We start from the raw sequence: 12,074 nt of genomic DNA, 5'->3' as shown, positions 1-12,074 counted from the left end.
AGAGAGAAGCATTTAAGAGCCTGAGACTCCTCACTCGTTTTTTTTATACATGAAAAGAAGCACAAATAAAACATAAATGTTCCTTCTGTGGTTATGGGTAGCAAGTTGGACCTGGAAATAAAATAGCTGTCCTAGAGAAGTGCCACTTACATGGCCTAATGAACAACAGCCTTGATTTGATAATTTTTTGAATGTTGTTGTCTTTGTATTTCATTGTCTCTCTTGAGCAAGGTGTTGCAGTGAACATTGAAATTCTTGGTATTCAGGTTAATTACTTGCTTGGTAGGGACATATTGTCCTGACTCTGTAAAACAATTTTAATTAGCTAGCAGTTGGACAGGAACCCTTTCATTTCAGAGCTTGGGAGAAAAATATGATATTTTGTTTTTGCTTAGTTAAATTTCAAATATGCAGCTGATATGTAATTTCCTGGCACTTCCAGGTGCCAGGATGGTTATACAGAATGAAGTTTTCTCTCTCCTATTGAATTTTTGAGGAAATGAAATACTTTCTCAGTAAGTTGGAGAATTCAGTCTCAATTACAGCACTCAAGTATTGTCAGTCTATATCTGATTTCTATAACAACAAACACAATATTTTACCTTTATCGATCTGATATATAACCTCTCAGCTGAATTATCAAGACACGGAAAGGTAGAAATTCTCCTGTTTGAGAAGGTGTAAGGCTGTTTCTGTTCTTTTTAAGGGAGTTACTATTTGTAAAGGAGTTGTTCTTAGTTGTTAGTATCCATATCCAGTAAGAGGATTTCTTATGTCATGCTACCTATGTGCTCTTATGAAATTGATCCCCTCTCATCAAACATTTCTACTTCAAAAGATCATAGCTTATGTCTCTCCTGGTACTGAAAATATTAACTTGAGAAAAACATTTTCCAATTTCCCTACTACATGTATTTTGAGATCTGAACAAGGTGAATTTTTTTTTTAAATGTGATTTATATCATAAAATTTTGTTTGGCTTTAATGTGTCTTTTACATGCACTGTTAGTATCTGTGTATGATGTAAATCTGATCTTTTGGGGTCTCAAAAACACAAATCCTCATCCACATTTTCAGATCTCCTCCCAGAATGTATTAAGGATCCAGTGTGAGCTTTTAATTTTGTGCTGCATGGGTACAGTCTCGCCTTGGTTATTTCTGGCTCACGAACCTGAGCCACATTTCCCTTATCAAATTCCTGGGTTTTCATGGAGCTGATGCCTCACAGAAGTACCTGCAGTGCTTAATATCTCGTGTGTGTTCCCAGAGACACAGCAGCATTTAGTGCACTCTCTTATGCGTGACAGCAGCCAGAGGATTGAACCAAACTGTGTGAACCACATGAAATTAAATCAGTGTAGGAGAATATTGTGGTGACACAGAAGTGGCATGACAACAGTTCCACCGACTTGCCTCCCAGTTGCTGGCTGTGGGATATCACCAGGGCTTCCCAGTACGTCTGTCTTTCCCAGTTTGTTCTGCAGCTTCGGGATGTCTTACCTGCCCTAAAAGATTGCAGCAACCCAGAGGCTGCTCTGAGGTGCTTTAGCACAGACACACAGTTTGGATGAATGGAGCAATTACCACTGAATCTGAGCTCGCTTTTTTGTAGCAAACTTTTGATCCTGGGACACAGGTCAGTGTTAGAGGTGGAGGTTCTTTGGGAGCTTGGAATGTTACACACTCTTACCTTTCTTTATTGTCTTTGTAGTTCCCCTAAGATATATATTTTGTATCACCTAGCTTTCCATCACTCTTTTTCCCATCACAAAGCCCTTTTTCATCATATAAGCATCAAAAGATCTCATTTTTTGCAAGCGTCTTGAACTGCTTTCTCCTTTGTTGCTGCTAGAGGTAAATTCAGAGAAGAGCCAGCCTTCAGTCAGCATTTGAGCAGGACCCATTATGTACTTTGCTGTTCATCTACCAAGTTCTAATTGAGCCTTAAATGAGTGCCTTGACTATAACGAGTAGTGACATTTCTGTATTTTCAATTAAATTCTTTGGGAAACATTAGGTTCCATGACTTTTAACATAATGTTTATTTAAAATCTCTGATTGCATGTTTGTCCTCTGGCAAATTAAACTGAGGTTTTTGCATATCACTGTGAAATCGAAGTTTAAGAAACTGCTGTCCCCAAGTACTTAGCTGTCAGCCCCTCAGTTGAGAATGTGGTAGCCAGACTACTGAGCTCTTGGGATGTTTCAGTGTAACTTCCAGCTGGGAAAGACAGGGTTGTAACTGGAAATAGCCATCACTAACAAGCCTTCCACTGTTTGTGCTGTGTTTTGTTTTAAGTCTAGACCATATTGAAAGCAAAGACTTTCATCCTCAGATAAAGAAACTTCTTAATAGCAATCATTTCCAATGCAAGGACAGGCTTGAGATTCACAAAGTACAAACTGACAGCCCAAAATGCCTCAATGTTTTTTTACAAATCCTTTGGGAACGTGTTTTCAAAGATCCTTGGCAATGGTGTTAGCAGCATAATAGTGATTTCTGAATGTCTGCTCCAAAAGCATCAGAAGTCCGTGTTTCCCACAACATGGCTCTAAAGGCACTGAAGATTTATCCCTGAGTGCAAAGAAACTTAGAACCAGATGATTTGTCTTTGTCCATACAACTGGAGATTTTCCAGGGTGATGCCAAAAGAGGGAAATCTATTTTATACATCTTGAGGAGGGTTCATAATAGGTTTAAATAAAACTGTAAGTTACACTTCATTAAGCTGATGTAATTTGCATCTTGAGGGACAGAAGAACAAAACCTTAGCAGGAAACACAGCTGACAAGAGATTTTAAAGCAGTGCAAGGAAAAACCATTTTATCTCTTTTTTTCTCTTTTCTGTTGGTTGTTCTCCTGACATGTTTGGGCTCTGTGATATAACGCACATTTACTTCACTTCAGGGATGTGGAACTTTCCACCAATACTTAGCACAGCTCTGAATTTTGTTGAGGATAGTTCAGACACCCCACACACACAAATTTATTCCACAATCTGTTTAGATATTTACATTTTTTCAGTGTAAAATGAACGCATAATTTTTGTCCAGATATTGGATAGATAGCGGAATTGGTTGATTCTAAATCCCGTGAAGGGAAGATAGCAATCTGAGAAGCCTTCCAAATTACTTTGCTGATCATGCCTCCTAGTATGTAAGTCTAAATTGCAGTTAAACAGTAATATTTTACAACTCTATTTTGTCATCCATGGTTACTGAAGGGATGCTTTCTCCAGTGGAGAAAAGGATTTCACCTGGCCCTGCCTTCTTTTAATTTCTCCAGCTTTGAAGGGCATCATTGCAGTTGAATGAGAATTTAACGAGTTTACTTCACACTGAGTACAAGCAATATCTGAGGGTTTTTTCCCTGTCAGTGGATGTCATTGTAAGCAGTGCTTTGCAGGTTCTGTTTTCTGAGATTTGGTTCTTGACTGCTGGATGATTTTCCATACTCTCGTAGTGCAGCAAGCTCCACAGTTAACACTGTGAAAGGTGGCATAGCAGTGTTATGGATGGAATTACGGCAAAGAGGGTGGGAATTGGTTTGCTGAATGCAAATCCAAGAGTTCTGAATACTTTGAAATTCTACTGCAGCGTGTCTGGTGCAGAGCCTTCGAGCATGAACCTATCTTTTTAACATTTCTAAACAATGAATTACATTCAAACGGTGGGGAGTACAAATGTGTGTGTAGGGAGTCTTTATCTTCATTACATGGAGAGCATACTGCTTCCATTGTTGGTGCTTAATAGCAGGAATGTATTTGCCAAGGTAATATCAGAGTCAAAACTTCCATAAGCAAGGTCACAGGAACCCAGAAATGTATTATTTTATCGGTCTAGTTTTATAAAACTCACTTCTCTGAGCTGAAAGTATGCTTAGGGGGTGGATTACAAATCAGCCCTTTCAGGATTTCTTTTGTGGATAACATAATCAGTTTGTCTGTGAAATGAAAAACCAGTAGGCACATACTCCCTTGCCCTGCTGTGATGTTCTGCATTTTTAGAACTAAGGAAAAAATATGGTCAAGTATTGTAGAATAATAAAAAATTGGTGATTGTGAATGCTTGGTATCCAGCAATGAGAGGTTGTGTTAAGGTTCTTTTTCACCATCCTTCCACTGCTACAGATGTCATGGTTCCATTTCTTTTGAGTGACGAGGCAAATTAAAAAAAAAATAATAATTTTCCAGACATTTTTGGTGTGGACTTACCAATTTCCAAGTCTTATCATTTGTTTCCAGTGGTGACAGATGAAAGCCATGAATGCTCAATGAGAATTTTCTGCCTTTTTTTTTTCCCCATTCAGAGATAATTTATGTAAGTAGAAGATATAATGAGGATACTAAATTAAGTGTGTCTATGTGCGTATAAATAAAATTGGTTTGTTACCCATTTGCCAGCATTTTGGCTCAGCTGCAGAAGTGTTGTAACTGCTTTAAAATTGATTAGACAATTTAACTTGAAATTTAACTCTGGATATGGCAGAGAGAGATAAGCCTGTGAGCATAAAACATTCATCTTGCAGTTCTTCAGCTGATCTCAGTAAGGCCGGCGTGTTGTATTTATTCTTTGGCTTTGAAGAAATTTAAAGTCTTGTGCTTCCAGCGTGACCTGTGAGCACATGAGTGCTCTTTGACTTGTTGTTATATGGGTCAAAAATGACTGGGCCTTTTTGCTGGATTTTTGTTAAAACTATTCCTGCAGTGCACAGGGATGACATTGCTTGGGTTTTTTTGGCAGGGGAGATCAGATTTATTTGACTATTAGCTCTTCTAAATGTTCCTGCCCAAAAGAGACCTGAAAGCAGCATTTTTCTGCTCCCACAGTGGCTTCCAGTGTTGAAGGCACACGAATGTGCGAAATGAAGTAGCCATTTTAACAGGAAGCTGATCTATTTTAATTTGATATGAAGCTGTTCAGAGCAACATTTCCTATGCTACTCTCAATCTTTTTTTCTGCACTGTGATGCTTCATCAAAGAAAGATCAATTTAGCCTCAGTGAAGTGCTGAGTGACTAACATGAAAGGCCTTCTCCACCTATTTTCACATCCAGAACAGCAGTAGCTCCCTTTCAGATGGTGTTTTGGAGTGCTTTAGGGCAAGTATGTGCTGGGTTTGAGTAAGTTCAGCTGCTGTTTCTGCTTTTAGTAGACATCCTATTTCCTGATGTTGATCTAATCTTTAAACTGACCTTTGAAGTGGATGTGCTTTCCAGTATGAAAACCAATTCAAAATATTCACCAAAGTACAAGTAGAAAAAAGGCAAGGTACAATATGTTACATTTTTAGTCAGTTGTTGAGCTCCATGACACTTACATTTCACTTTGCACACACCTGAGGTCTCCGGGTTTTAACTAGCAGGTAAATTCTAAGCAGCCTTCTTAGGAGACAGCATTTTTACTTGGTTTTGTTGACAATATTATCACACCCCATTTGAACCCCCACTTTATCAGCAGACAGTAGTATTTTCTCAAACACCTGACTTCCAAATTTAGATACAAGTTATCTTTCCGCTTTTGAAAATTCTGCCCATTGTTACTCATTTTTCATATAATAGATAATTGTATATTGCAGTAGTTGTAAAGCTTTTCTAATATTGATAAATTCTTAAAAGTTTTATGTCATATTCCAGTACATCTTAGGACAGAACATGTTCCTAACATTGAAAAGCAGTAGTTTTTGCAGGACCCAGACTGTGAGTTAGAACTTCTGCTTTAGAACAGAATGCTTCTTCAGAAGTTCTTGGTGTTCTGAATGCTGTCTGGGTTCCCTGGCTGGTCACTGGCGTGTTTGGTTCCCAGGACCTGTCAGAACTAAGAGAGCAAGAGCTTTTCATGCTCTGTCCTTTTTTAACTCATTCCTGTGCAATGGTACATCAATTACTATTCAAGCCTCACCACTTACCAATATATTGAATCAGTGTCCTCCTTATTAATAATGTATGTGTCATTATCAGCTTCCCTGCCTGTCAACTCAATGAATTTTGACATTCAGGGCTAAACAAATATGTACCAAAATCTATACATGCATTACAAATGTCACAGATATTCTAAACAGAAGGGAAATGGGAGTATGGTAATCATTCTGAGGTATTTTACTTTCTCATTTCATATTCCGTTTGTATTGCAAAATCTGTAAAATGATTTTTTTTCAGCTTTTGAAGAGCTTTAAAGATTTCAGGGAAGTGTTTACTTTGGATTTTGTTCCATCACAAAAAAGGGACAGTTTAGCACTTAGTAATGGAACTGGTTTCTTTTTCTCAGACTTACATTATTGCTAAAAACTACCTGGAGATTTTCTTCTAGACATTAACTTAATTTATAAATTAAAAGCCTTGGGAGTGCAGACATTCAAAGATGCAGAGATTAATTCCAAGAATTGTACAGAAAGCAATACCTATTTACAGAAGCAGTTTTGCTCTTTGCCATTGGTGTTCTCCAAAACCTTTTTTCATCTGCGGTACTTTTTGGCAGTGGTCATTGCTGTTTTGCACATGTCTCCTGAAGCTTAAACCACCTTGGTTGTTTGTACCATGGCCAAGGCCCTCGGTACTGGGTATAGAAGCTCACTTTAAGTTGCACATTAATGTCTTGTGGATGTACAAAGCTTGGATTTCCTCATTGCATGTCTGTTCAGGTCTTTAATTCAGTTTTCAGTGTGCTGGGATCTGAGTCTGTCCAGCTCTCCTGGTCTGAGAACCTCAAAAACTGACTACAGGGCCTCACTCTTGGAAGAGCAATCACATGTGGCCTTTTCAGCATCCCTGACAGAGCTTTCAGTCACTTTTCCAATACAAATTGCTTACAAAAGAAAGCAGTGCTATTTTCTTCCTGCTGGCTCTCTGAAACTTCATGTTGGGAAAAGCACTTACCACGTCTTTCCTGTGAAGAGAAAGCTTTCAGTAATGACTGGTATTTCCGAGTGTGTTGCAGCCAGTGCAGCTGTTGAAATTGTCATTATGTATGGCACAATTAGGGGGGCATCTTGAGCAAGGCCCTGCACTATCTGACTGAGGTATTAGATGAAAAAGGAAAAAAACCCACAACAATAGGATGTTCTAAGAATAGACAACCTGTTGGATGTAAATACTTAAAATGTAACAAAAATAGAAAAGTGGTTGTATTGGTTCTTGAAATTATCAGTAAAATTACATTATTCAGAATACTAGCTGGAGATCTGTGAATTTTGCAGGCTCTGTGATTGAATTTCACATATCTATGAGGAGAATTTTGACCAATCAGACCAACCTTAATATTCCTGCACTGAGGTGTTGGAATAATTCTTTGACAGCATATGTTGAGAGGTTGACATGTTCCTAATGTTTTCCAAGTCAAATTTTTATTTTTATTACTGACCAAACACCTTCTGAGTTCAGTTTTTTGTCAGCTTTTTACCAGTTATGATGGAACTATAAATACTATCTTCTTCTATAATTAAATTTGACTATGAATAATTCTGACAATGTGCTGCCTCACATCTCCACATGAGCTTCCCATCTTCCTCATCCAGAATTTGGGAGCTTTCCCCTCTTTCTTACACACATATTAGTCTTGGTTTTTTCTTCTTTATTTCTATTTGTTCTTACCTATGCTTGATTTTTTTTTTCTGTTTCTTTACTCATTCTCTTACATCATCATCTAGATTTTTTTCCTTTTAACCCAGTAATTTTTTCATATTTCTGCTTTTTTTTTTTCTGCTTGTTCACTTTTGACTTGGTCTTATGTAAGTGCAAGAACACCTAATGTTTCTGAGTTTAAATGTTCACAGAATGCTGAACTATAAGGTTGCCTTGGGAACTAAGGGAAGACCTAAATTTAGAACATGTGATGCTTTTTGGGGTCAATGGTCATTTGTTCATCTACCATATGCACTTATAGAAATTAGAAAAAACTTCCCAAGAAAACTGCAGGGTCTCAGCTGGGCAAATGGAAAGAATAAAGACCAGAAAATGAAGGTTTTGTGTATGTCCCTTTTGCTGTGGCTCAATAAATTGATTAATGTTAATTGTTTCATTTCAAAAGTATCAGTGTTTTATATATGTGTATATGTAGGTGCACATACATACACCATCTCTAAACCTTGAAGAGATTGGGTTTGCTTTGTGCCTGAAAAATGGTTTAGGATGATGATTTCTGTTTGTGTTTGTTTCACTGACAGATATGGATGGGGCCATTATGTTACCTGGGGACGTTGCTGGCATCTTAACTGAACATTGTAGCTTCAGATATTTTGTATTCTCAGCCTGCAAATGCACATAGTTGTGATGCCAGCCAGCCTATGCAGCCAGTTCACACCTTATTAGTGCTTATTCACCTGAGAAATTTCATCCCTTTCCAATGTTTTCCATCCCTGACATCAAGCTTGCATAATTGTACCTACTAGTTGCTGCTGAGTAGCACCCATGAGCCTTTGTGAAGGCTGCTCAGAGCTGTTATGTACTGGCACACACAAAACAGTTACCAAATAGGTCCTGAACTGAACAAATCATGCTTGTTTTCTGTACAGGGAATAAATCTCAAGATAGTGGGATTGCAGAGATGGAGGAGCTTCCAGTCCCACACAACATCAAAATAAGTAACATCACGTGTGATTCCTTCAAGATTTCTTGGGACATGGATTCTAAATCCAAGGACCGCATTACTCATTACTTCATCGATCTCAACAAGAAAGAAAACAAGAATTCCAACAAATTCAAACACAAGGTAATTTTCATTGAAAAATCAAAGTAGAAATACTTGGTTTTAAACAGATGAATCTCAGTGTTGTATTAACCTTTCAAAGCCAGGCCATAGGACACATGCACTGGACATCCAGAAAAGGTGGGGTTTGATTAATCTGATAGACTGTTTTTTCACCTGAAATCCCTTCTCTGTCTCTAGTCTATGTCTGTGTACACAAAAATACATTTATTTCACAGAGAACTGAACATTACCATTTCTGTTTCATTTGAAAACAGTTTTGGAACCTGTACAATGTATTGCAAGGCAGACATTTTTACTCCTGAACTAGTTCTATATGATTATTTAAACAGTGTATGTATTCTCTGCCTGTCCTTGTTCAGTGACAGACTCCTGAGAGCAACACATGTCATTTCCACAGAAGAGTCACGAATTCTAAAGCACTTCTAGGAAGGCTTCCAGCAGTTTTAGTTTGCAGCATTCAGCACTGTGACCTGAATATTCATCTGGCCTCTTTCCTCCAGCCAGTGATGCAGGGACATGTTGAAGGCATTGCAAAATCTGTACTTATTAAATCCAGCAAAATTTGCTTTGACCTCAGAACAGTCGAAATGCTAGGGTGTCTAGAGAAACATGGAATGAGATAGAACATTAAACAACACAATCATCTTCAAATTTAAAAATAATGTTGGCAATATCTCTAAAAGATAAGGTATGCTAAGGCACAAATAACTGTCCAGGCAAATATTAGGGCTGTAATTCTATCAATACCTAAATTACTATTGGTTTCTAAGCCAGAGAAATAACCAGAAAATATTTCCACCAGTTTCTCTGAGGCTTTTTATTGTGAGAGTATTTTTCATGTGATTTCTGTTAATAGCAGGTGTATAATTTTCACATCTCCTTATTTGGCTTTTTTTTTATTGCAGTTGGAAGTAATATATGCATCAAGTGTAATGAAACATCACTTACTACTGCTTGAAACCGAGAGTTTAACATGTTTGGCCAGGATGTTGCAGCTGCTAGGAACAAGTGTGTGAAGCACTATTGAACCTAATGTTATAATAAGCATTTATTATGCCCCATTTTTAATTTTAATAGCAAATAAAGCAGGGCTATGTTTGTTTTTTTCTTACTACTTTTGAACTGACAGCCTTTGAATTTGAATTCCCATTTTACACTGCAGGAATAAATATACCTTCTAATATAAATGCTTACTAGGATGGATTCTTTTTGATTTCTTTCATTTTATTATTTTACATATTTTTTCATTCATGTGCCAACCAGTGTAAAGTTGTAACATTTATTTTATAGTAGAGCAAGCACTATATGCACTTCAGAATCTTTATCACAGTGATAAGACTAGAGTTAAAATGGAGGGAGGAAAAAAGGATATTGATATCATAATAAAGATAGGCTGTTAGATTTATTTTGTGTTTCTCAACAATTCCCTAGCTTTTTACTGTGAAGAAATGTTTAGTCAAAAGAGAGAGGTAATTGGATTTGTGAGAACAGGAGACTAAAGTCTACCAATTCAAATGGTGAATAAGTTGGGTGTCTTGTCAGAATTGACTTAAAATTTCTTGCTACTAATTGTGTCAGTGATTTGGTAAAGAATTTTTTGCTTGATTTTTTTGGTTGTTTTATTCCCAGGCCTGACTGACAGAAATACAGAGAGCAGACAGGGTGGGCAAGAGAAGGGCACAGAGTGGATACTCCAACAACCCTGTGCCAGAGCACTTACATGTTTGCTTTCATGCATCTTTAGTACTAAGGAATTTTTAACACACCTTCTAGAATGAACTTTTGTTGATAAACTAAAATGCTTGAATTCAAAATGTGTCTCCCAAGTGAGGTTATAGACAAGCATCCTTCCTCCCTCTTAGGTTGGCTGTACTTCCCAGCTGAAGTTCAGCTTCAGGGCAGGGAGTTGATCCCTGGCAGCTGCAGCACTGGGGCTGAATCCTCACAGAACCCACAGGGAAATAAGTCCCTACCCATCCCTTGACTTGCTAACAAAGTTTTTGTATGAGAGTGAGGGATACCTCTGCCCCTTCTCCTAGAGCTTTTTAGACAGAAAAGAGTGAGCCCTACTGCTTGATTGTGAAAAACAGCATTGAGGCTTACTCTTAGGAGTCATCCAGCAGTCAGGCTGTGCAAGGAGATGACATCTTCAGGGGGAAAATACCTATCATTACTTAGCTTTACATGTAGGGTAAATCACTGTCTGCAAGTGCCTGTCTCTCTCACAGATGATTAGCCCAGAGGACCAGCTTATTTCTAACTTGAGTAAGTGGCTTGGAATGTAGACTTAACCTGATAGATGCTATACCTCAGCAAAGGCAGCTTTTTGTTTGTTTGTGCACCCAGGAGAGCATCCATGAATGGTTCATCCTTTCAATACTTTTTCTGTTGGCAAATATAAAGTATATTCAGCATACTTAGGGAGCCTATAATTTTATCATTTACAACTATTGTCATCATATCTGTGAAGGAGGAGGTTTCTGTCAGTAATAGTATGCAAAGGCTAGAATTGTAATAAGACTTTGTCTTTTCTTAAATTGCAATTTGCATGCCTCCTCTCTTTTTTAAGATATGGAAATATGATTATTCTATGTAATAGGAAAAAGGCTCAAATATTTAGCAAAACTAGGCTTAGAACCTGGCTGTGCTGAGTTCCCACAATGTGTTCTACAAGCAGACCTGGCCGAAGGAAGGAAAACGTAACAGGAGAAAGCTGGAAACTGAAAGCTGCCTGTATTCTAAAAAGGAGAGAGGCAGTGTGACTCACATACCTCACTGCTTAGTTACTCAGAGCTTCTTAGAAATTATGGCCATCTCGGTACCTTTTGGGTTGCCTGGTGGGTGCGGGTGCTGGAGCTCCCATCTGCCGCTCCAGAATCCTGCCTGTCCTTTAGCTGGCATAGCACCTGCTCTGCACTTCTTCGGTGGCTCAGCCAGGAATGAGGGCTGAGCAGGAGGGAGATGAAAGGAACAAATGGAGAATCCCCAGAGGAATTTCAATGTGAACATTAAAGGCCAGTATAGTGGCCTTAAAAAAAAAAATACAGTGTTTGCTTAGAAAAAGAACAACAGAGAGTTCTGAAAAGCATCACATCTGCCCCTCCTCCCCAGCTGTGCAAGAGATAAATCCCTCATTTTAATGTGGTAGTCTGCCCCTTTTTTTCCCCTTTTTTTTTAGGTAGTCTGCCCCCTTTTTGGTACAGTTAGAAGAGGTTCCCAATGCACAGCAGGAAGGTAAGGCTTTGACACCTGGGAGCAACAAGGCTTTTAATGTTACATGAAAACTGACAAAAATAATGGGGGCAAAAACCACCACTGGGGTGTGATCACAGAGATCTGACCCAGGTGGAAGCTGTTTTTACCGTAACC

General features: G+C 38.3%; 1 protein-coding gene across 4 annotated transcripts in view; it reads left to right on the top strand.

Moving 5' to 3' along the window:
* PHYHIPL (phytanoyl-CoA 2-hydroxylase interacting protein like) overlaps positions 1–12,074 on the top strand; it is a 58,629-nt gene that overhangs the window by 39,498 nt on the left and 7,057 nt on the right. For all 4 annotated transcript variants that reach the window (XM_027649570.1, XM_027649569.1, XM_027649567.1 and 1 more), the window contains exon 2: positions 8,509–8,705. In XM_027649570.1, the coding sequence (XP_027505371.1) occupies positions 8,541–8,705 (165 nt within the window). In that variant the 5' untranslated portion in view covers positions 8,509–8,540. The remainder of the gene's footprint in view (positions 1–8,508; positions 8,706–12,074) is intronic.

This window comes from Corapipo altera, unplaced genomic scaffold (assembly GCF_003945725.1).
Source record: "Corapipo altera isolate COAL_440 unplaced genomic scaffold, ASM394572v1 53, whole genome shotgun sequence".
NCBI lineage: Eukaryota > Metazoa > Chordata > Aves > Passeriformes > Pipridae > Corapipo > Corapipo altera.
This window is presented reverse-complemented; position numbering and strand designations above follow the sequence as displayed.